Raw genomic sequence first — 26111 nt, 5'->3', positions numbered from 1 at the left:
AAAGTTGAGAAGTGTGAGCAACAAGGGTGATGTCGTGGTTGGTGTCTGCTATAGACCACCAGACCAGGGGGATGAGGTGGACGAGGCTTTCTTCTGGCAACTAGCAGAAGTTGCTAGATTGCAGGCCCTGGTTCTCATGGGAGACTTTAAATCACCCTGATATCTGCTGGGAGAGCAATACAGCGGTGCACAGACAATCCAGGAAGTTTTTGGAAAGTGTAGGGGACAATTTCCTGGTGCAAGTGCTGGAGGAACCAACTAGGGGCAGAGCTTTTCTTGACCTGCTGCTCACAAACAGGGAAGAATTAGTAGGGGAAGCAAAAGTGGATTGGAATCTGGGAGGCAGTGACCATGAGATGGTCGAGTTCAGGATCCTTACACAAGGAAGAAAGGAGAGCAGCAGAATACGGACCCTGGACTTCAGAAAAGCAGACTTTGACTCCCTCAGGGAACAGATGGGCAGGATCCCCTGGGAGAATAACATGAAGGGCAAAGGGGTCCAGGAGAGCTGGCTGTATTTTTAAAGAATCCTTATTGCGGTTGTAGGAACAAACCATCCCGATGTGTAGAAAATAGTAAATATGGCAGGCGACCAGCTTGGCTAAACAGTGAAATTCTTGCTGATCTTAAACACAAAAAAGAAGCTTACAAGAAGTGGAAGATTGGACAAATGACCAGGGAGGAGTATAAAAATATTGCTCAGGCATGCAGGAGTGAAGTCAGGAAGGCCAAATCACACTTGGAGTTGCAGTTAGCAAGAGATGTTAAGAGTAACAAGAAGGGTTTCTTCAGGTATGTTAGCAACAAGAAGAAAATCAAGGAAAGTGTGGGCCCCTTACTGAATGAGGGAGGCAACTTAGTGACCGAGGATTTGGAAAAAGCTAATGTACTCAATGATTTTTTTGCCTCTGTCTTCACGAACAAGGTCAGCTCCCAGATTGCTGCACTGGGCAGTACAGTATGGGGAGAAGGTGACCAGCCCTCTGTGGAGAAAGAAGTGGTTCGGGACTATTTAGAAAAACTGGAAGTGCACAAGTCCATGGGGCCGGATGCGCTGCATCCGAGGGTGCTAAAGGAGTTGGCGGGTGAGATTGCAGAGCCATTAGCCATTATTTTTGAAAACTCATGGCGATTGGGGGAGGTCCCGGATGACTGGAAAAAGGCTAATGTAGTGCCCATCTTTAAAAAAGGGAAGAAGGAGGATCCGGGGAACTACAGGCCAGTCAGCCTCACCTCAGTGCCTGGAAAAATCATGGAGCAGGTCCTCAAGGAATAAATTATGAAACATTTAGAGGAGAGGAAAGTGATCAGGAACAGTCAGCATGGATTCACGAAGGGGAAGTCGTGCCTGACTAACCTAATTGCCTTCTATGATGAGATAACTGGCTCTGTGGATGAGGGGAAAGCAGTGGATGTGTTATTCCTTGACTTTAGCAAAGCTTTTGATATGGTCTCCCACAGTATTCTTGCCGCCAAGTTAAAGAAGTATGGGCTGGATGAATGGACTGTAAGGTGGATAGAAAGCTGGCTAGATCGTCGGGCTCAACGGGTAGTGATCAATGGCTCCATGTCTAGTTGGCAGCCGGTTTCAAGCGGAGTGCCCCAAGGGTCGGTCCTGGGGCCGGTTTTGTTTAATATCTTTATTAATGATCTGGAGGATGGTGTGGACTGCACTCTCAGCAAGTTTGCAGATGACACTAAACTAGGAGGCGTGGTAGATACACTAGAGGGTAGGGATCAGATATAGAGGGACCTAGACAAATTAGAGGATTGGGAAAAAAAAACCTGATGAGGTTCAACAAGGACAAGTGCAGAGTCCTGCACTTAGGAAGGAAGAATCCCATGCACTGCTACAGACTAGGGACCAAATGGCTAGGTAGCAGTTCTACAGAAAAGGACCTAGGGGTCACAGTGGACGAGAAGCTGGATATGAGTCAACAGTGTGCTCTTGTTGCCAAGAAGGCTAACGGCATTTTGGGCTGTATAAGTAGGGGCATTGCCAGCAGATCGAGGAACGTGATCGTTCCCCTTTATTCGACATTGGTGAGGCCTCATCTGGAATACTGTGTCCAGTTTTGGGCCCCACACTACAAGAAGGATGTGGAAAAATTGGAAAGAGTCCAACGGAGGGCAACAAAAATGATTAGGGGTCTGGAGCACATGATTTATGAGGAGAGGCTGAGGGAACTGGGATTGTTTAGTCTCCAGAAGAGAAGAATGAGGGGGGATTTGATAGCAGCCTTCAACTACCTGAAGGGGGGTTCCAAAGAGGATGGATCTCGGCTGTTCTCAGTGGTGGCAGATGACAGAACAAGGAGCAATGGTCTCAAGTTGCAGTGGGGGAGGTCCAGGTTGGATATTAGGAAAAACTATTTCACTAGGAGGGTGGTGAAACACTGGAATGCGTTACCTAGGGAGGTGGTGGAGTCTCCTTCCTTAGAGGTTTTTAAGGCCCGGCTTGACAAAGCCCTGGCTGGGATGATTTAGTTGGGAATTGGTCCTGCTTTGAGCAGGGGGTTGGACTAGATGACTTCTTGAGGTCCCTTCCAACCCTGATATTCTATGATTCTATGAAACCAAATTTCAGTACCAGGCAAATTGGTTGAAAATATAGTAAACAGAATTATCAGACACACAGGTGAACACAATTTGTTGGGGAAGAGTCAGCACAGCTTTTGAAAAGGGAAATTATACCTCACCAATCATTTAGAATTGTTTGAGGGGGGTCAAACAAACATGTGGACGAGGGTGTGCCAATGGATACAGTGTACTTGGACTTTCAGGGCTGATCTACACTAACGCTGTAAGTTGATCTAAGTTATGCTACTTCAGTTATGTAATTTACTTAACTGAAGTCAATGTAACTTAGGTTGACTTACAATGGTGTCTACACTACACTATACCGATGGGACACACTCTCCTGCTGACATAGCTTCTGCCACTGGGAGAGGTGGAGTAGAGACATCAGTGGGAGAGCACTCTCCCATCAACTTAGCGTGTCTTCCCCAGACCTGCTAAATCAAACACCAGGGATGCAAACCCATACTCTGGGTGTCCCTAGCCTCTGACTGCCAGAAGCTGGCACTGGACAACAAGGGATGGATCATTCGATGATTGCTCTCTACTGTTCATTCCTTCTGAAGCACTTGGCACAGGCCATAGTCAGAGTGAGAAGACTGGACAGGGACCATTGGTCTGACCCAGTATGGCTGTTTTTATGTTCTGGGTTCCCCATCATGTAGCTGCTGATCTTAGTCAAGACATAGGGAGCTGGTGCTGGGTGTGTCTGACATACAGGAGATGGAGAGCTGGGTGCTGTCCATGTGCTGCTGATACTGTAGCTTTGATTGTCTCCTCAGCTCTCCCTAAAACATCATACCAATCTTGAATATCTTGGCAGAGCTGAATATGATGCCCCAGAGCTGAGTGCTTTGTGAGGGACAGTTGTCCAGGACACCCTCCTAGGCTGGATCTGAGGCATTTCATGTCTTCCCTTTCCTTTCATCCCTGCAGCCCTTGAAGGCAAGACAGGAATGTTGTGTGGTTAGCAGCCCCAGAGACCACCCAGCAGGACGAATGTAGATGGCTCCCCTTGAATAAAGGCAAGAGGAGGGCATCCATGGGGAGCAACAAGTGCTGGGTCTGTGTTGGGCCCGGGCCTCAATCCTGACTGAGAGAGACCCAGGACACAGGCAGGTGGTATTGGAGACTAGATTTTGCTATTTTCTCTCTGAGCTGGTTTACCAAAGGGAGGTCAGACACTGGACTGGGAAGTCTCTTGGGCTGAATGACTGTTTCTTGATGCGCAGGGGGCTGGGGGGGGGGGGGGGGGGGGGGAGGCACTAGGTTCCTCTCACTAGAAGGTGACAACTGACAGTCTCTACTAGTCAGTGTCCTAGGTGCTCTCTAGTCTCTCACCACTGCAGGGGAAGGGAGAGGCAGAGTCCCAGGGGTGGCCCTGATGCCATCAGTGCCTCCATGACAATATAGGAGTGGGCTGGGAGCATGAATTTCTTAGCTGCTCTTAGCTGCTATTTTTGGAGGCCTGTGAAGCCATCCCTGGGGCAGGTAATCTCTATGGAATAAGAATTCTCCACAGTGCAAAGTGATGGGCTGTAGTGCTGTTTAAGTTAAAGTAATTTCAAGTCCAGAAGGGTTCTGTGTGGTGTGACTTTGCTGTCCCTATGGCAGAGGAGAGGCAGTCTCTTTCTGCCCCTTCATTGCACCAGCATTGGTTTGTAGGATCCCTTTCTTGTGTCTCAGCCTGCTTCTATCACACTGCTTCCAGCACCGATGCTCAAGTTTCCTTCCTTACTACTTTTCCTATTGCAGGTTCTTGGAGAGCCACCGTGATCCATGTGGGTGGTGGGGAGGTGGCTTTGGTGCTGGGGTATCTATGGCCGCAGTAGCACCTCACTGATCTCTCTACCCCTTGGTCTTTCAGTTAAGTGGAGTTTTCTGTCAGTGTAGTAGTTTGGTGAGATCCAAGTTTTCAAGGAGTGCTATACAGATAGTTTCTTTTTTCTTCACACTGGGGGAAAACTCTTGTTTCTGCCTGGATGTGGAAGTGGTCTGACAAACTGGAGGTGGCTCACGTTTTATAACCACTTCCAGCTTCAGGATGCAGGCCAGACTTGTGGACAGCAAAAAAAAAAGCCCATAACAGGAAGAAAAATGACTCTGTTCAAACACCAGAGCCAAAGCAAGATGTCTACTGCATTGGTCATCCCCACATCTGTCATCCCCACAATGCAGACACTAAAAAGCCCTTTCACTGCATTGAAAACCAGATGGGAAAGAGCACAGGACTATTATTGGCTTGATTTTCAAGAGTGCTCAGCACATGCAGCGCTCATCCACTTCAAAGGGATTTGTGGATCCACAGCACTTCTGACAAGTCAGGCCTGGTATGTATGGCACTAATACCTAAAGGCCCTGTGACACTGCACCCCATATTCTTCAGTGATATTATGATATGATTCTAACATAGATATGATGTATTTTATGCAAGTCATGTGAGATGTCATTGGAAAGGTTATGATTTGCTGCATATAAATAGGATAATCATTGTGATAGACCCAGACCAGTTGTTAACAGCAGAGTAGCAGAAGGGAGATATACTGGTCACTGGATAAGTAGTTTTCTGTTCCCTGAGTGACCAGAGCAGGGGCTGCTCCAGGTTAATAGACCACCTGACTCCAATTAACCTGCTAAGAGTCAGGTGAGGCAGTTAAGCACCTGACTCTAATTAAGGCCCCTCTGATGCTATAAAAGGGCTCACTCCAGTCAAGCCAGGGGGAGCCGGGGAGAGGAAGTGAGTGTGAGGAGCTGGGAGCAAGAGGCACAAGGAACTGAGAGTGAGAGGGTGTGCTGCTGGAGGACTGAGGAGCACAAGCGTTATCAGACATCAGGAGGAAGGTCCGGTGGTGAGAATAAGGAAGGTGTTGGGAGGAGGCCATGGGGAAGTAGCCCAGGGAGTTGTAGCTGTCATGCAGCTGTTACTATAGACAGCTGCAGTCCACAGGGCCCTGGGCTGGAACCCGGAGTAGAGGGCGGGCCCGGGTTCCCCCCATACCTCCCAACTCCTGATCAAACACAGGAGGAATTGACCTGGACTATAGCTTCTACCAGAGGGGAAGGTCTCTGGACTGTTTCCTGACCCACAGGGTGGACTGTGAAGCAAGCAAATCCACCAATAAGCGCAGGACCCACCAAGGTAGAGGAGGAACTTTGTCACATCATATTCATTTTTTTAATCTGAAGTTATGAATATCGACTATGTATCTGTATTTCACATGTAGTCACACCTGGGTAATGCCCACTAGACAAGAGATTTTCATTCTAGAAAGTGGGTGAGGAATGGGCCATTAGGAAAACAATAGGCTTTAGAAGAAGTTTATCTCCCACCTGGGGAGCTTTCCTGAGGACACTACGGACAGCCTCTGAGCAATGACTACTATGACTCTACAAAGACATGTGATGTGACCACATCTCTAGACTCCATTTTGGGATGTCAATGTTTTTCCACTGACCAGTCTGGGAACTAAGCTTTGAAACAAAGTGTTCCCACCATATGCAAAAGCTATGTAAGGCGGGGAGTGACATCACCAGGGATTCTTCGCTCCCCACACAAAGAGACCCCTGGAAACACCTGAGGAACAAAGACTGAACTGGGGGAAGTGCTGAACCCAAGCTAAAGGGAGTTTTAGCCTTTGAATGGAAAACCTGGGGATTCCAAGCTGTAGGCAAGTGCAGCTTACCCCTTAAGAATCTGCAGCCTGCTTGTATTATCACTTAGGGTGAGAATTTGCTATTCATATCCAATCTATTTAGTATATAGGCAGTCCTCAGACTTACAACACAATTGGTTCCTGAAAAATCACATCTTAAGTTGAAAACATCGTAACTCGAATTTCCCATAGGAACAATGTCAGATCAAGCATCGTAAAGTCAAAACACGACAATTTATAAACGTTGTAAGTGCCGTTCATTGTAACTTGAACATCGTAAAGTCGAGGACTGCCTGTATTAAGTTTACCTACATGCCTCCAGCTTCCATCCAGGACACACCACACGATCCACTGTCTACAGCCAAGCTCTAAGATATAACCGCATTTGCTCCAATCCCTCAGATAGAGACAAGCACCTACAAGATCTCTATCAAGCATTCTTAAAACTACAATACCCACCTGCTGAAGTGAAAAAACAGATTGACAGAGCCAGACGAGTACCCAGAAGTCACCTCCTACAAGACAGGCCCAACAAAGAAAATAACAGAACACCACTAGCTGTCACCTTCAGCCCCCAACTAAAACCTCTCCAGCGCATCATCAGAGATCTACAACCTATCCTGAAAGATGATCCTTTACTCTCACAGATCTTGGGAGACAGACCTGTCCTCGCTTACAGACAACCCCCCAACCTAAAGCAAATACTCACCAGCAACCACACATCACTGAACAAAACCACTGACCCAGGAACCTATCCTTGTAACAAAGCCCGATGCCAACTCTGTCCACATATCTATTCAAGTGACATCATCATAGGACCTAATCACATCAGCCATACCATCAGGGGCTCGTTCACCTGCACATCTACCAATGTGATATATGCCATCATGTGCCAGCAATGCCCCTCTGCCATGTACATTGGCCAAACTGGACAGTCTCTATGCAAAAGAATTAATGGACACAAATCTGACATCAGGAATCATAATACTCAAAAACTAGTGGGAGAACACTTTAACCTGTCTGGTCATTCAATGACAGACCTGCGGGTGGCTATATTACAACAGAAAAACTTCAAAAACAGACTCCAACGAGAGACTGCTGAGCTGGAATTGATATGCAAACTAGACACAATCAACTCAGGATTGAATAAGGATTGGGAATGCCTGAGCCATTACAAACATTGAATCTATCTCCCCTTGTAAGTATTCTCACACTTCTTATCAAACTGTCTGTACTGGGCTAGCTTGATTATCACTTCAAAAGTTTTTTTTCCCCTCTTACTTAATTGGCCTCTCAGACTTGGTAAGACAACTCCCACCTGTTTATGCTCTCTGTATGTGTGTGTGTATATATATCTCCTCAATATTTATTCCACTCTGTATGCATCCGAAGAAGTGGGCTGTAGTCCATGAAAGCTTATGCTCTAATAAATTTGTTAGTCTCTAAGGTGCCACAAGTACTCCTGTTCTTTTTGTATTAAGTTTAGTTTGCATTTTTTGTTTATTTGCTAGGTAATCTGCTTTGATCTGTTTGCTATCACTTATAATCTATTTTTTGTAGTAGTTAAACTTATTTTTGCTTTAACTAAACCAGTGTGTGGGAATCATAACTCAGGGGCAGGTGGCTATTGCATATTCCTCTCCACACTGAGGGATGGGGTGAATTTTATTAGCTTACACTGTACAGTTCCCTGTGCAGCGCAAGACGATATAATTTTGGGTTTATACTCCAGAAGGGATGCATGCCTGAGAAGCTGGTTGTTACCCTAGCTGTCGCCTTCCTATGCAGGGGCTGGTCAAAGCACCTGCATGAAACTGCAGCTGGGTGTGTCCCTACCTGTATGTATGCTGGGGAAAGTGCAGGCTGAAGCCTGGAGAGCTTTGCAGCTTGTCACAGCAGTACAGTGTAAGAGGGAGCCCAGGCTGGTGGGTCAAGGGGGCTCAGTGGTATCCAAATTCCAGGTGGCACCCCAGGGGGAATCTGTCACAAGCCCCTCTCAGGATTAGGGCCCATTACAAGGGGGGCTGCACAAACACATTGGGAGACCTAATCCCTGCTCCAGAGAGTTTACATACACTGTTGGGACAATACCACACCAGGCTCTAGGGTCACAGATAAGACAGATGTGCCTAGAAGGGCTCTTCCAGACAATTTTTCTGAATGACTTCCTCTGCCCCTTACCCTCAGCCTGCTGCTGGGTGTGGAAACGCTGAATCTGCTCTCCCCGGGTTACGGACACTTTACAAATGAGGCATTTCAATAGCTCCTCTTCCTGGACTCCAAATTGACCCTGGGAGAGAAGGTACCAAAGAGAATAGTCAGCTTCAATCTCTGGTTCCACAGTGCAGTGGCCATGTCTCCCTGCCTTTGTGCACCGCCCAGTACAATGGGACCATGATCCTGGCTGGGGCCTCTGGACACTATTGTAATGTAAATAAGACGACGACATTGCGGGAATCAAGCCACAAACTCTGAAGTCACTATTATCCTCAAGACCAGCTTGCTCACTCGCTCTCATGCACACACAGCCCCCTCCCTCTTGGGCCGTCCTGTGACACTGCCACAGCCTCCCCACCCCATACACCTTCCCAGAACTTATAATACATTATTAATTGCCTGAGATGAAAGCTGTGTCAGAGTTCTGCCCAGCCTTGAAGGGGAGGAAGAGAAGTTTAAAATATGATCCTATGGCTCCTGGTTACCATAGAACCAGAGTGCTCTCCAAAAGGTAGAAAGATACAGCACTGAAATTTCTATTCCTGCGCTACTGGCAAGAGCGGACTGAGGTGGGGTTTAGTTTATTTATTTATTTAAAATACAAAGCCCGAGCCTGGGTTCAGAGGTGTGCCTTTTACTTTGGTCAAAATACAACGAGGTTAGTGCTCATTCTGATTTCACCAGGCAGAGAATTCCACAGTCAGAACCCAGCTCCTGTGACGATTCCATCTCCCGCACTCACAAGCCTCCCCTACAGAGGGGCAGCTTCATGATTCCAGTGGCATGCAGCCATTGTGGAAAGTTGAGGAAAAAGGGCATCTCTCTATAGCCAATGATTTGATTTTATTATTTATTTTGTGATGTTATGATTAACTAACATGTCATGTTATATATAATTATTGTATGCTAACTAAAGGTAAGTGATAGGATTATAAAAGTATAAGATTGATTAGTAGTTAGAAGGGATAAATATGTATTAGGTATGTAAGTAAGGAAGGCTGAAACACAAAGCCTATAGGCGGAGGCCTGTAAAATTTTAGCTTAGCTATTTTAGGCCTTAGAAATAAAAAATGCTGACATCAGTAAGTAACCAAAAAATAACCCAGTGCCATAAGATTATGGGAAAAGATGTACCAAGAGGTGAAGAAATTGGAAAAAAATTGGCCAAAAGTTTAATTTTAAATCGCAAAAATGCTCTAGAAGCACATTTTTGTTTAACGCGTGCCTTAACCACAGGCTACATGTTGTGCATCAATGCTAACGAGAATAAAAGGAACTATACATAACCTATAGAAAACAGGGTACCTCAAGATTTTTGGAACACCAAACCAAAAGGAAAAGAGGGTTGACACTTTCATGCACAGAATGTAGGTATAGGCAAAAATCACATTATAAAAAGAAGGAGCCCACATTGGAAAAATTGAGCTTCCTATAGAAAAACTCCACCAGAAACCATCCCTTTACTGATGATCACTCCATAAGAGACCCATCAGACCCTAACACTATCTAGGAGGATGTGAGTATGACTGCATCTATAATTTATACATGCTGTGATATTCATAACTGTGCTGGTAACTTGAATAACATTGATAAAATATATTAGACCTTACTCTGTAATTGCATGTACTACTTTCTTGGTTTTCATGTGTTCTTATGAGCTCTAGATCTGGAACAAGTGGCAGAGGTAACTGTTGAACTCGAGAATGGAGCCAAAGCTGAATCCATCTAATGTCACTAAAATTACTTTAACTAAAAAGGAAAGGCTACATGTCAAGGAGCTGGGGCCCATCCCATGGTGGTGCTTTGAAATCAAGGCAGAGACCTAGAATTAGTTTTACTCAATGGGAAGCCACTGTTGCGAGTGGGGCACTGACGTGCAGAGGAGGGGGTGGCACACAGCAGTCTGTTAAGCAGATGAGCTGCTGCATTTTGGATGAGCTGGAGCTTTTTCAAATCAGGGAGCATTATTCTTAGTGAGAACTGCAACAGTCAAGCCCAGATTACAGGAAACTGGCTGTATTTTAAAAGAATCCTTTGAGGTTGCAGGAACCAACCATTCCGATGTGTAGAAAGAATAGTAAATATGGCAGGTGACCAGCTTGACTTAACAGTGAAATCCTTGCTGATATTAAACACAAAAAAGAAGCTTACAAGAAATGGAAGATTGGACAAATGACCAGGAAGGAGTATGAAAATATTGCTCAGGCATGCAGGAGTGAAATCAGGAAGGCCAAAACACAACTGGAGTTGCAGCTAGCAAGGGATGTTAAGAGTAACAAGAAGGATCTCTACAGGTATGTTAGCAACAACAAGGTGGTCAGGGAAAGTGTGGGACCTTTACTGAATGGGGAAGGCAAACTAGTGACAGAGGATGTGAAAAAAGCTAATGTACTCAATGCTTTTTTTGCCTGTCTTCACGAACAAGGTCAGCTTCCAGACTACTGCACTGGGCAGCACAGCATAGGGAGAAGGTGACCAGCCCTCTGTGGAGAAAGAAGTGGTTCAGGACTATTTAGAAAAGCTGGATGAGCACAAGTCCATGGGGGCCGGATGCGCTGCATCCGAGGGTGCTAAAGGAGTTGGCGGATGTGATTGCAGCGCCATTGGCCATTATCTTTGGAAACTCATGGCAATCGGGGGAGGTCCCGGATGACTGGAAAAAGGCTAATGTAGTGCCCATCTTTAAAAAAGGGAAGGAGGAGGATCCGGGGAAGTACAGGCCAGTCAGCCTCACCTCAATTCCTGGAAAAATCATGGAGCAGATCCTCAAGGAATCAAGTCTGAAGCGCTTAGAGGAGAGGAAAGTGATCAGGAACAGTCAGCATGGATTCACCAAGGGCAAGTCATGCTTGACTAACCTAATTGCCTTCTATGATGAGATGAGGATGAGGCTTTGTGGATGAGGGAAAAGCAGTGGATGTGTTATTCCTTGACTTTAGCAAAGCTTTTGATACGGTCTCCCACAGTTTTCTTGTCAACAAGTTAAAGAAGTATGGATTGGATGAATGGACTATAAGGAGGATAGAATACTGGCTAGATTACTGGGCTCAACAGGTAGTGATCAATGGCTCCATGTCTAGTTGGCAGCCGGTATCAAGCGGAGTGCCCCAAGGGTCGGTCCTGGGGCCAGTTTTGTTCAATATCTTCATTAACGATCTGGAAGATGGTGTGGACTGCACCTTCAGCAAGTTTGCAGATGACACTAAACTGGGACAAGTGGTAGATAGGCTGGAGGGTAGGGACAGGATACAGAGGGACCTAGACAAATTTGAGGAGTGGGTCAAAAGAAATCTGATGAGGTTCAACAAGGACAAGTGCAGAGTCCTGCACTTGGGAAGGAAGAATCCCATGCACTGCTACAAACTAGGGACCGAGTGGCTAGGCAACAGTTCTGCAGAAAAGGACTGGGGTTACAGTGGATGAGAAGCTGGATATGAGTCAACAGCGTGCCCTTGTTGCCAAGAACGCTAATGGTATTTTGGGGTGTATAAGTAGGAGCATTGCAAGCAAATCGAGGGATGTGATCATTCCCCTCTATTCAGCATTGATGAGGCCTCATCTGGAGTACAGATGCTCCCCGACTTACATAAGCGTTCCATTACGCCTTGCGTAACTCGAATTTTGCGCAAGTCAGAAACATATACCCGACCATTACGTAAAAAAAGGGAAAAAAACCTCCTATTTCTAGCTTACGGAACTTTTTCCGTAAGTGCGGATTTGCGTAAGTTGATTTTGCGTAACCTGGGGGGGCCTCTGTACTGTGTCCAGTTTTGGGCCCCACAGTACAAGGAGGATGTGGAAAAATTGGAAAGAGTCCAGCGGAGGGCAACAAAAATGATTAGGGGGCTGGAGAACATGACTTATGAGGAGTGGCTGAGGGAACTGGGATTATTTAGTCTGCAGAAAAGAATGAAGGGGGATTTGATAGCTGCTTTCAACTACCTGAAAGGGGATTCCAAAGAGGATGGATCTAGACTGTTCTCAGTGGTACCAGATGACAGAACAAGGAGTAATGGTCTCAAGTTGCAGTGAGGGAGGTTTAGGTTGACTATTAGGAAAAACTTTTCCACTGGGAGGGTGGTAAAGCACTGGAATGGGTTACCTAGGGAGATAGTGGAATCCTTAGAGGTTTTTAAGGTCAGGTTTGACAAAGCCCTGGCTGGGATGATTTAGTTGGGGATTGGGTCCTGCTTTGAGCAGGGGGTTGGACTAGATGACATCCTGAGGTCCCTTCCAACCCTGATATTCTAGGATTCTATACCAAGGCCAGATCTGATGCAGTGTGCAAGCGGGCCTGTGGGAGGAGTGGTGCTGTCAGATCAACAGGTGAGAAAAATAAGTCGAGTACCTGTGTTTTGACAAAGTGGGGTGAAGAGTGATGTGGGTGTCATGCTAGAGAGAAAAAGGTTGTAGTAATTGAAACAGGAGAGTCTGACCAAGTGTTTTAGCTTTGGGGAGAGAAGATGGATCAGATTTTCAATACAATATGGAGAAAGCAGGATTTGGATGCTGCCAGGATGTGAGTGGTTGAGAGAAAAAAGTATTGGTCTGTAGCCCCAACCCATCTTCTGCTCCAATTTTGAACCTGGCTTTGAACTGAGTAACCTGCTGTTGATTAAAACCCACATAAGGAGCATGGTGGAAGAGAAGAGGGCTTGAAGATACCAGTGACTGCGGCAATCTGGTGCATTCTGGGAGAACTCCTAATTCTTCTGTAGCATCTTTAGAATCAGGGATAGGAGTCCCCTCTGCTGCATCAGTCAGGTGTAACATAAGAGGCACCCAAAGAATAGGAGGACCCAAGCAGTGGACCTCATCTACCCTTCATACATGGATTTAAAGAGCATTCCTAATATAAATATTCCCCAAACCTCACACAGGTCCCCAGTGGGAGCACAATCTTGTCTCACTCCTCTGAGCCTCTCACTCGACTCACCGCTGAAGCCTTCAGCCACCCCTTGGAGGCTTCACTCACTCTCAGGGCCCCACTGTTCTCTTGGGACTGGAAGGTCACATTGCCCAGAGACAGGACTCCGGCCAGGATTGCCTGCATGTCCACCTGCTCCTAAAATACACAACAGAGATGGCTTGGGGCTGGTACCACAGATGTGTGGGGGCACGTACATACACATGATGAGCAAGCAGCCCTCTTCCAGTGGAACTTCAAACTTCCTGCAGTGATGGAGGGAGAGAAAGGTCAGATATGTGGCGGGGGGAAAGGAGATCTACACTGAATCTGCCAGCCTGCAAGCAGCACAGCAAACTGAAGGAGGGAAGTAGAAGTGGAGCAAATGGGCTGACTGAGCAGAGGGGGTGGAGATGGTGACAGAGTGCACACTGTACTCACCTGTTCCTGGAAGCCCACCATGTCTAGGGCATTACGCATCTCCCAGTACTTGTGCTTCCAGCACTCAGTCACATCCTCTGTCCTAAACCATCCACTTATGTATCTGGGGAGACAAGTGAGTCAACCTGATATTATTTGTATTCGGGTACAGTCTACATACGGTGATGCTCTGTACCCCTGTATTCACCCCATGCACGCTATTATAATAATCTTTGTCTGAATATGCCTTGTGAGGTATCATTTGAAAACTCATAACTCACTGGTCAATATTGTGCTCATAAAGTTATAAGATTCCACTGTATGGTGTTACTAAGGTGTATTCCGATCTGGGAAGCAGCCAAACCAGTTCCTCAGAGACCAAATACTTAGTCCTGCCTCTCGAGGTCCCTTCCAGTCCTATGATTCTATGAAAGGACAAACTGGCACCTCAGCCAGGTGTAAATAGGCCAAATGGGCCATCACCCGCTAAATGGCTATACATTGGCAGGAAAAGCCACATGAGCAAAAAATCTACATCTTAAAAAGTAACAGCTTGGGGTTTCCGTCCACCAAGTCAAATCCTTTTCCCCACTCTCTCCCATATGGGGCTGTAGGAGCCCATTATTCTGACCTCCACTCCACTGAGAAGCCAGAGCAGGACCTGCCACTCACATACCTGTACAACGAGGGATCTAGCAGCCCATACATCTCCTTTTCCTCTGCAGTGAGCCCAGTAAACATATAGTAGAAGACATGGAAATTCCTCTCTCCAGCATCTTGTTGCACCACACGAGACTTCTCTAGCAGATACTCACTCAGCTTGGCACCCCTCACTACATGGGGAAGGGGCAGAAGGAAAGAAATCAGCAAACAGATTGCAGGTTCCACACACCCAGAGATCTAGTCCTGGGTCTCACCTGTACTCCTTTGGAACCTCAGCTGCATGTATTTTCCAAAGCGGCTGCTGTTGTCATTCATCACTGTTTGTGCATTGCCAAAGGCTTCAAGCAATGGGTTCACCTGGAAGGGAAATGCACAGAGCTGATGGGGAGGTCTAAGCAATATGGAACCCATAATGTCCCCTCCCATCTACAATGGCCCAACGAGGTTGCAGAAGGTATCATGTGAAACAGCCTCATAACTAGGGTTTGTAACCTGTCCTTTAAATCGGCTTCTGTACCCAGTGACTGGAAGATAGCTAATGTAACTCCAATATTTAAAAAGGGCTCTAGAGGTGATCCCGGCAATTACAGACCAGTAAGTCTAACATCAGTACCGGGCAAATTAGTTGAAACAATAGTAAAAAATAAAATTGTCAGACACCTAGAACAACAAATTGTTGGGCAAAAATCAACATGGTTTCTGTAAAGGGAAATCGTGTCTTACTAATCTATTGGAGTTCTTTGAAAGGGTCAACACATGTGGACAAGGGGGATCCAGTGGACATAGTGTACTTGGATTTCCAGAAAGCCTTTGACAAGGTCCCTCACCAAAGGCTCTTACGTAAATTAAGTTGTCATGGGATAAGAGGGAAGGTCCCTTCATGGATTGAGAACTGGTTAAAAGACAGGGAACAAAGGGTAGGAATTAATGGTAAATTCTCAGAATGGAGAGGGGTAACTAGCGGTGTTCCCCAAGGGTCTGTCCTAGGACCAATCCTATTCAACTTATTCATAAATGATCTGGAGAAAGGGGTAAACAGTGAGGTGGCAAAGTTTGCAGATGATACTAAACTGCTCAAGATAGTTAGGACCAAAGCAGATTGTGAAGAACTTCAAAAAGATCTCACAAAACTAAGTGATTGGGCAACAAAATAGCAAATGAAATTTAATGTGGATAAATGTAAAGTAATGCACATTGGAAAAAATAGGATGGGGACTAATTTAGCTACAACAAATCAGGAAAGAGATCTTGGAGTCATCATGGATAGTTCTCTGAAGACGTCCACGCAGTGTGCAGAGGCAGTCAAAAAAGCAAACAGGATGTTAGGAATCATTAAAAAGGAGATAGAGAGTAAGACGGAGAATATATTATTGCCCTTATATAAAATCGATGGTACGCCCACATCTTGAATACTGTGTACAGATGTGGTTTCCTCACCTCAAAAAAGATATACAGGCACTAGAAAAGGTTCAGAGAAGGGAAACTAAAATGATTAGGGGTTTGGAATGGGTCCCATATGAGGGGAGATTAAAGAGGCTAGGACTTTTCATCTTGGAAAAGAGGAGACTAAGGGGAGATGAGATAGAGGTATATAAAATCATGAGTGATGTGGAGAAAGTATATAAGGAAAAGTTATTTACTTATTCCCATAATACAAGCACTAGGGGCCACCAAATGAAATTAATGGGCAGCAGGTTTAAAACAAAAAAAAAACAAAAAAAAGGAAGTTCTTCTTCACACAGTGCACAGTCAATCTGTGGAACTCCTTGCCTGAGGAGGTTCTGAAGGCTAGGACGATCACAGGGTTTAAAAGAGAACTAGATAAATTCATGGAGGTTAAATCCATGAATGGCTATTTGCCAGGATGGGTAAGGAATGGTGTCCCTAGCCTGTTTGTCAGAGGGTGGAGACGGATGGCAGGAAAGAGATTACTTGATCATTACCTGGTAGGTTCACTCCCTCTGGGGCACCTGGCACTGGCCACTGTCAGTAGACAGGATACTGGGCTAGATTGACCTTTGGTCTGACCCAGTACGGCCGTTCTTATGTTTATGTTTCATGGCCTCTTGAGGAGCCAGAGAGAAAAAAATAAGATTTGAGTCGCTCAAATGCAGCTGGAAATGCACACGGCAGCAAAATAATCCAATGCAACCATGGACTGTATAAGCAAAGGCACCACATCCTGGAGCAAGGAGAGGACAGTCTGTCAGGTCCTGGAGAGAACCCTTGGGATTCTGCCCTCAGCCCCTCAATCCCAGAAGTCTCCCACTCCCACCAATCAGTGAGGGTGAGGAGGGGTCCCTCTCATGGATGGTCCCACATGGGATACTGTGTGCAGGTCTAGGGAACTCAATGATAGAAAGATAGACGCATTGGGGGAAGTTCATAGAGAAATTAATATGGGGCAGAAGGACTGAATTATAGGACTCAAAAGAATCTGACAAGCTTGGCTAATAATAACTGGGGATGGAAGGGCCCCGCCACATGATAATCTACAAATATGAGAAAGCTCCACTGCTCCACTACAGGTTGCCCTATGCCCCCAACCTCCTGCAGTGACTCACCTGCAGGTTCCAATACTCCAGCTGCAATTCAGAGATTTTAAAGCCAGAAGGGACCATCATGATCCTCTAATTTGGCCTCCTGCACAAGAGGCCAGAGAAACTCCCCCAGTAATCACTCCATCAAGCACCTAACTTCTGGCTGAGCTATAGCACCTCCTTTAAAAAGATATCTAGTCTTGAATTAAAAAACTGTACTTCAAGTGATGAAGAATACATCACATCCTTATGTCAGTTGTTCCAATGGTTAATTGCCCTCACTGTTAAATATGTTTCAGAGTGGTAGCCGTGTTAGTCTGTATCAGCAGAAAGAACGAGGAGTACTTGTGGCACCCTAAGGTCCCACAAGTACTCCTTGTTCTTTTTGTTAAATATGCGTACTTTATTTCCAGTCTGAATTTGTCTTGCTTCAGCGTCCAGAAACTGGATCTTGTTATGCCTTTGTTTGTTAGATTAAAGAGACCTCTGCTATCTGAAATCTCTTTCCCCCCAGGTAGGTAAACATAGGCAATGATCAAGTTACCCATTTACCTTCTCTTGGATAAACTAAATAGACTGAGCTATCATAGAATCATAGAATACTAAGGTTGGAAAAGACCTCAGGAGGTCATCTAGTCCATCCCCCTGCTCAAAGCAGGACTAACACCAACTAAATCATCCCACCCAGGGCTTTGTCAAGTCTCTAAGGATGGAGATTCCACCAGCTCCCTAGGTAACCCATTCCAGTGCTTTACCAGCCTCCTAGTGAAAAAGTGTTTCCTAATATCCAACCTAGACCTCTCTCACTACAACTTGAGACCATTGCTTCATGTTCTGTCATCTGCCACCACTGAGGACAGCCTAGCTCCATCCTCCCTCACTCTTCTCTTCTGCAGACTAAATAACCCCAGTTCCCTCAGCCTCTCCTTGCAAGTCATGTGCCCCAGCCCCCTAATCATTTTTGTTGCCCTCCGTTGGACTCTCTCCAATTTGTCCACATCCCTTCTGTAGTGGGGGAACCAAAACTGGACGCAATACTCCAGATGTGGCCTCACCAGTGCCAAATAGAGGGGAATAATCACTTCCCTTGATCGGTTGGCAATGCTCCTACTAATACAGCCCAATATGCCGTTGGCCTTCTTGGTAACAAGGGCACACTACTGACTCATATCCAGCTTCTCGCCCATTGTAATCCCCAGGTCCTTTTCTGAAAACTGCTGCTTAGCCAGTCGATCCCCAACCTAAAGAGTTTCTTTAGTCTCTCGCTGTAAGGCAGGTTTTCCTGACCTTGAATCATTTTTGTAGCTCTCTTCTGAACCCTTTCCAATTTGTCAACATCCTTTTGGAGGAGTGGACACCAGAACTGAACACACTATTCCAATAATGGAATCATTAATGCTATATATAGAAGCAATGCCACCTCCCTGTTTCTACTTGATACTCCCCTCCACATACATTCAATGATCATATTTGCCCTCTTAGCTACAGCATCTTTACTGACTGCATCCCATACCAGCCTTTCCATGATTTTGACTGGGATCAACATCAGGCTAACCAGCCTATGACCGGGGACATACTGTTTATTCTTTTAAAATATTGGCACAACATTGGATATTTTCTAGTCCACTGGACTAGACTCTTCCCCAGTGTTCCAAGATTTAATAAAAAACATTAATGGTTCAGAGAACTCCTTAGCTGATTCTTTTAACATTCTTAGATACAACTTATCTGGTCCTGCTGATTTAGAAATCTTTAACTTGAAAAAGATGCTGTTTAACATCCTCCCTAATTACTGACAGAATAGAAATTATTTCAGTAATCAGTATATCATCCCGCTTCTTGCCAAATATTTAATGAACCCATGTGTCTTGTCTACATCATGTCTGACAATCTAGTATTGGATTTATACCATTGCTAAGATTTCATTTACCCTGTGCTTTTGCCACTCCCAGTGACTCATCTGTAGAACCCCCTGAGCCAATTGTGAGTTGCTCTGTGACCACCCTTCCGTCTGTCCCCCCACATTCTATTTCAGCGACTCACCTGCAGTATCTGCTGCTCCAGCTGTGAGTTGCCCTTGCACAGGTGCATGATGTGTTGCAGCAGTAGCTTTACACTCTCGGTTTTCCCTGCACCACTCTCTCCGCTGTCAAAAAAGAGCAGAGGGTGAGGACAGGAAACTCGACCACCACTAGGAGGCAACTGCTGTTCCCCTTATGCCTCAGTGCATCTCCCCTTTCTCTGAACCAACACCCCCCGCATGTACCAACACTACTGCACAGCTCCAGGTGCCTCCTACTGGCAGTGCCCACATTAGCACTACCTTGACCCATCCCCCCCGGCAACAGGTTCTATAGGGCACTGATCCCCTAGTAAGCCTCCACACACAGTGTAGCAATTTAACACCCTCCACTTGAGATTCTTCCCTGACCCTAGGGATGGAGGGGTCTTACCCACACTGACATTGTCTCCCACCTATCTGTGAACTTGACCCACTGGGCAGCCCCTTAAGCAGTGGAGCCAAAAGGAATTTCTTAGTGTCCCCAGCTCTTGGCAAAGAGGGAGGAATGACCTTGAAAGGCACCTGTCTCACTGAATCCTTCACATATACTAGGCATTCCCTCCCCTCCCCACCCTTACAAGCAGAACTCGTCCCACTGCTTCCATGTCCTTAATTGGGCTGTGGTCCCGTGACAGCACATGTGCACTAAGACGTCATCCTGTGTGAAGATCTGTCAGTCACAGAGCAGAAGCAGGAAATAGCGCACATACTCCAAAGGGCAGGACTGTTTACACACCTGGGCACTGCACTTTGTGTCCCAGGTGTGGCTTCTGCTCTGCAGCTCTCTGTGGCTACAGGGTGTAGTGGAGGGGAGATGTACAGTCTACTGGAGTGCTGGGACAAGCAGACTCCTGGGATTCAGGTGGCGGGGGGCTGGTGACCTGAACTCCTCTCTCTAAACAAGACATAGGACAGCAGCAAAGGAGAAAGGGAGACCATCTTGATTTGACATGCACCAGGCTGGACAGGAATCTAGGGTCAACACACAGCCAGGTGGTTGGGTATTGCTCTGGTATGTGGGGGAGGGGTATAGTGTGCCAATTTGGCACTCAGCAAGGAGGAAAAGTCCCAGCCTTCTGTTATTGGGTTACAGAGACACACCAGTTTCCAAAAGGGGGTTGTGACCCACCCAGACTTCCACTGGATGCTCATGGCCTTACACAGTAATCACTAAAACCACCTTCTCTTTATGGTATTTCTAGGGCACTCACCATCTATGCACTTAAGCACTGAACAGCTACAAAGAAACTGAGGGCATTTAGTATCCCGTTATTTATATTGTGGCATTATCTAGGAACCCCAGTCATGGATCAGGGCCCCCAATGTGCTGGGTATCACACAAATATAGAATAAAAAGACAGAATGTAAGCTCTTGGAGTCAGGAACTATGTAATGCCTGCCCTCCCCCAGGTCGCAGGGTTGGGGCAGCTGGTTAGTTTTAATGGGAGCCACGGCTGAGGAAAGGCTCTATAGGTCTCAACACTGCCCTCTGACAGGGAGTTCCATCACCAGACCCTGCTGCTGAGATAACTCTGTCCCCTGTATTGTGCACGCTGAATACAGCTATCTGAGGCTATCTCCCAGTTGGCCAGGTCCTAGAGCAAAGCATATTAAGGCGAGGACTTAATTTAGCTTTGACACCAGCAGGAATGGAGACAGTGGAATTCAGAGAACAGGGCAATGTGATCATATCTACGAGATGGCTGTTACGCAATGCGCCAGCTGAAGTCTCTGAGACACATTTGCATTGGAACCCAGCAGAGTGAGTTGCAGTGACTAATCTGGGTAGTGAGGAATGTACAGATCACAGAGGCCATGCTATTTCCTGGTCAGTTAAAGATGGGACCTCTCATCTGTGTGACAATCTGTATGCCCAGAAGCAATGGAATAAAACATTGCCCCAATACTAGCTGCTACTTCGACGGGCTATGCGTAAGGCTGCGAATCATTCACGGAGGTCATGGAAGTCACGGCTTCTGTTACTTTCCGTGACCTCTGTGAATTTTGCAGTGCTGGTGCAGCTGACCCCAGGACCACCCCGGCAGCTGGGGAAGCCCCAGGGCCAGCCGCACCAGCCACTGCTCTGGCGGCCCCAGGCAGCTGGTCCCCAGCGCTGCCCTGGAGCAACAGTCCAGGACAAGAGGCGGTGGGGCCCCAGGGCCCCAGGCTGTCCTCCGCCCAGACCAGCATTGGCAGGGCCCCGGGCCCTCCCTGCCCAGACCAGCAGTGGAGGTGGTGGAGCCCCAGGCTGTCCCCCGCTCATACTGGTGGCGGTGGCAGGGGGACCCGGGGACACCCCCTGCAGCAGCGGCTGGGGGCCCTGGGCCAGGCCGGGCCGCCCCCCTGCAGCAGTCTTCTGGAACACCCCCCTCCCAACAGGTAAGATTTAGTCACAGGTATTTTTAGTAAAAGTCATGGACAGGTCACGGGGCCGTGACTTTTTCTTTATTGCCTGTGACCTGTCCATGACTTTTACTAAAAATACCCATGACTAAAACATAGCCTTAGCTATGTGTAGTAAGGGTGCCTTCCCTTCCCCCTTCCCCAGATCTTTATTCACACTAAGTGTTCTCAGTTATTGCCTTTGCTGTTTGCAGATAACGCAAACCATGAACTTCCTGTTGTAGCACTGGAGAAGCTAGTTAATAACCTGATATATACGATATGATTAAGGCCCTACCAAATTCACCATCCATTTTGGTCAATTTCATGGTCATAGGATTTTTTAAATCGTACATTTCATTATTTCAGCCATTTAAATCTGAAATTTCATGGTGTTGTAAATTGTAGAGGTCCCGACCCAAAAAAGTGGGGGGGGGGGAATCACAAAGTTTTGTGCGGGGGACTGCAATACTGCTAACCTTACTTCTGCACCACAGCTGGTGGCAGCGCTGCCTTCAGAGCTGGGCAGATGGAGAGTGGCGGCTGCTGGCCAGGAGCCCTGCTCTGAAGGCAGAGTCACCGTCAGCACCAGCACAGAAGTAGGGATGGCATGATATGGTATCGCCAACCTTACTTCTGCGCTGCTGCCTGAAGAGCTGGGCCCTCAGTCAGCAGCTGTGTTCCCTCAGTTGTGCCCAAGGGGCTTTTGCCTCCAGCTGGTTCCCTCAGGGGAACTGTACAGTTCCACTAAGTCTAATGATGACATCATGGGATTCCCTGTTTATCATGTCAGGGTTCCACAGCAAATTCACTCCTTTTATAAGTATCTATGTTATACTGCCCATTGCTGTAGTGTCTAGAGCACCCCAGGTCAATTAGATCTTCATAGCCAGGTCTCTAAAGGGCTCGGGGGTGGGGATGAGGGGGTGGTTTCTGCTCTTCTTCCTTCCTTGACTCTGTGGTTATAGGAGCCTCAACTTTGGGAATAAGGTTTTATTTTGTTTTTTTAATCCTCATTATACTAGTTACAGTAGGAGCTGCTTTTCCCAAAGAGGAGGCACCTACAGCAAACTTCAAAGTGGGTCAGACTCCCAATTAGCTCAATCTCCACACTGAACTGCCTCACCCAAAAATATTTACTTCCATCTCTCATACACTTCACCATGGGCTTTGGCAGCTGTATTGCTCCAGAAAAACAGTGCCCTCAAATAGGTTGTGGATAGAGATGCGTTTGCAAATTAAGCTTGGTCCTGAACCACTGAGGACACTGAATATCAGAACCTCAAACAAGCAATGGAAGAAGACTGGGAAACAGCTGAGGGATCAGAGCACAGGTGTAAAGTATTTGCAGCAGCCCATCCCCTTGAGAAGGCAGGGAGCTGGATTTTGCACATCACTTCCATCTCTGCATTGCTTCTATAGATACAGCGAGTTACAGTTATCCAATCTGAAGATGACAACAAGCAAATCACTGTAGCCAGGTCCTTGTCTGGAAAGAAAGGGTGAGTTTCCTATTAGTATTTCTCACCACTGATGTACCTAATTGTCCAGGCACAAACTCCAAGAGCTGCCATCCATTCTCTAACTCGGAGACTGATAATATTTATTACCCAAGTGATCTGTGATCCCAAAGCATGTCTGCCCCAGACACACATATTCTTTCTCTGTCATTTCTTCTCCCTGTAAGCATTGTTCAATAAGACACATCTGGCCAAAACCCCAGGCCATCATCATACTGGGGCTCCGTTCAATTTTTGCAGAATTTAATACTGGATATTAGGAAAATCTATTTCACTAGGAGGGTGGTGAAGCACTGGAATGGGTTACCTAGGGAGGTGGTGGAATCTCCATCCTTAGAGGTTCATAGAATCATAGAATATCATGGTTGGAAGGGTCTGCAGGAGGTCATCTAGTCCAACCCTCTGCTCAAAACAGGACCAATCCCCAACTAAATCATCCCAACCAGGGCTTTGTCAAGCCTGACCTTAAAAGCCTCTAAGGAAGGAGATTCCACCACCACCCTAGGTAACCCATTCCAGTGCTTCACCACTCTCCTAGTGATTTTTTTTCCCCCTAATATACAACATAGACCTCACCCATTGCAACTTGAGACCATTGCTCCTTGTTCTGTCATCTGTCACCACTGAAAACAGTCTAGATCAATCCTCTTTGGAACCCCCCTTCAGATAACTGAAAGCAGCTATCAAATCCCCCCTCATTCTTCTCTTCTGCAGACTGAACAATCCCAGTTCCCTCAGCCTCTCCTCATAACTCATGTGCTCCAGGCCCCTAATCATTTTTGCTGCCCTCCGCTGGACTCTTTCCAATTTTTCCACATCCTTCTTGTAGTTTGGGGCCCAGAACTGGACACAGTACTCCGGATGAGGCCTCACCAATGTCGAATAGAGGGGAATGATCACGTCCCTCGATCTGCTGACAATGCCCCTACTTATACAGCCCCAAATGCTGTTAGTCTTCTTGGCAACAAGGGCACACTGGCGACTCATATCCAGCTTCTTGTCCACTGTAACCCGCTAGGTCCTTTTCTGCGGAACTGCTGCCTAGCCACTCGGTCCCTAGTTTGTAGCAATGCATGGGATTCTTCCTTCCTAAGTGCAGGACTCTGCACTTGTCCTTGTTGAACCTCATCAAATTTCTTTTGGTCCAATCCTCTAATTTGTCTAGGTCCCTCTGTATCCTATCCCTACCCTCCAGCGTATCTACCACTCCTCCCAGTTTAGTGTCATTTGCAAACTTGCTGAGGGTGCAGTCCACGCCATCCTCCAGATCATTAAGGCAGGTTTTTAAGGCCTGGCTTGACAAAGCCCTGGCTGGGATGATTTAGTTGGAGTTGGTCCTGCTTTGAGCTGGGGGTTGGACGAGATGACGTCCTAAGGTCTCTTCCAACCCTAATCTTCTATGATTCTATGACTCTGAACTCACTGCCCCCGTAGTCAACTCTTAAGAAAGGAATGGGAAGGGCAAAGGGTAGGTATGTGGGAATACACCTTACAGCTTCTGTTTCAACCACCATAATAAGCACTTCAATGGATTCCAGCAAGAGGCCTTTGGTCTTCATTCCCCCTTCTTTAAACACCAGTTTAATAAGGGCACTGGCCACAGACTAGAAGGTGCAAAGTTGATAGTTCCATCTTGTCTGCTTTCCCTGTCAGTGATGCTGGTCTGACAAGACCATACTGTCCCATGATATGGAGACCTACGAATATTTTGAATTGTTTTCTCTTACCTGATGACGATACACTGATTCTGAGGTCCTGTTGCCAGATGCCCCAGCATGGCCTGGTATGCTCTGTCAGCAATAGCAAAGATGTGGGGGGGGTAGGGTGCCCTTGTCATGGTTCTGATATTTCTCAGATACCTAGGAGCAGGGGAGAATTCAATTAAAGTGAAATACCAGAACAGTTAGGGGACAGAGGGTAAATTCTCCCCTCCTCACTTCGGCTAGGCACTGAGACAAGGGAAGGAGAAGCCATCAGAGTTGTTGGTTTCTTTTTTTTAGTATGTAGTTTAGATTACATTTTGCAGGGTTTGATAGAGCAGATCAAACAATACACCATATGTCAGATGAAGATTTCCAGAAACATAATGCGCCCCGGAACCCCATGCCGCTGCCCTGCTTAGGACCTTTGCAATAAGCCAGAAGATTATCTCTGTTCTTGAGCATTTGTGGGGAGGAGGGCGAGGGTAGGGTGTAAACAGTAGGTATGACATGAGGGTTGCTGCAAGCAGGATTGTTTTTTACTACTGGATGGTCAGTTCAATGAGTACATTGTAGATTTAAAACTGTCTAAAATATTTTGTTTGTTTCAAATAGGATGAAGCACCTAGAGCCATGGGTGATATAGAGAAATCAAAACACAGCTGACAAAATCCATATGAAACTTACTACATTTTGAAAAAAATAGGAACTCAAAAGTACATGGAAAAGCCTCCTACAAAAGCCCAACTAGTCATATTCCTTATGGGTAACAATGTAACTTCACAGGGAAGTAATGTGATTCAAACATCAAGAGCAAAGGGTGCACAACTCTGTTCCCTTGTCTGGCCCGCCCCCCGTGGAAGGCCACCTGCACCTCCCCCCACCATACACTGGAATGAGGGGACACTTACTGGTTTCTCGTAGAGCGGAAGACTCTGGAACGGGTTCACCGCAATCAGAATGTCCCCAATATATGTCTGATGTAAATGGAAAATTCCCACCAACCAGGTAAGCAAACATTGCACAGTGCCCCATGGACCCCTTGCACTACACTACTGAGGAGTGGCGAGGAAACCATGTCCCATGGGGTCTCCCTCCCCAACTTCCCCAGTGTCCCACAGGGTCTCCCACCCAACACGTCTCCAGTGTTCCCGTGGGTCTCCCTCCAACACCAGACACAGTACTGAATTTGTAATGAAAGAGGTACCCCAGGGCTCAAGCATTTTTTTTTATTTGCATAATTGAGGCTGCAAGCATAGGGGTGCTGGGGCTCAGCCTGGCAGCACACATTAAGCACTGCCCACACGCTCCTGGTGTCCCGACACCCCCCAGTCACCCGCGGGGTCACCTACCCCCCATCCCTGGAGTCCCCCCCTCTCACACACAGTGTCACACGATGTCCTGCGGGGTCCCTCAGCCCCCTTACCCACTTCCAGCGTCCCGTGGGCTCAGTCGCCCGCCCCGCACCTCC

The 26111-nt window shown here is 46.7% G+C and overlaps 1 protein-coding gene across 1 annotated transcript in view; it reads right to left on the bottom strand.

Annotated features, from left to right (window-relative positions):
• Nucleotides 1-26111, bottom strand: part of LOC117886627 (myosin-IIIb-like) — a 115119-nt gene that overhangs the window by 88682 nt on the left and 326 nt on the right. Inside the window, exons 2-9 of the mRNA XM_034788617.1 lie at nucleotides 25552-25617; nucleotides 24668-24799; nucleotides 19020-19122; nucleotides 14691-14793; nucleotides 14450-14606; nucleotides 13795-13897; nucleotides 13384-13512; nucleotides 8412-8520 (exon numbers count right to left, since the gene is read on the bottom strand). Of these exons, the coding sequence (XP_034644508.1) occupies nucleotides 8412-8520; nucleotides 13384-13512; nucleotides 13795-13897; nucleotides 14450-14606; nucleotides 14691-14793; nucleotides 19020-19122; nucleotides 24668-24777 (814 nt within the window). The 5' untranslated portion in view covers nucleotides 24778-24799; nucleotides 25552-25617. The remainder of the gene's footprint in view (nucleotides 1-8411; nucleotides 8521-13383; nucleotides 13513-13794; nucleotides 13898-14449; nucleotides 14607-14690; nucleotides 14794-19019; nucleotides 19123-24667; nucleotides 24800-25551; nucleotides 25618-26111) is intronic.

Source organism: Trachemys scripta, chromosome 13 (genome assembly GCF_013100865.1).
Source record: "Trachemys scripta elegans isolate TJP31775 chromosome 13, CAS_Tse_1.0, whole genome shotgun sequence".
Lineage (NCBI taxonomy): Eukaryota > Metazoa > Chordata > Testudines > Emydidae > Trachemys > Trachemys scripta.
This window is presented reverse-complemented; position numbering and strand designations above follow the sequence as displayed.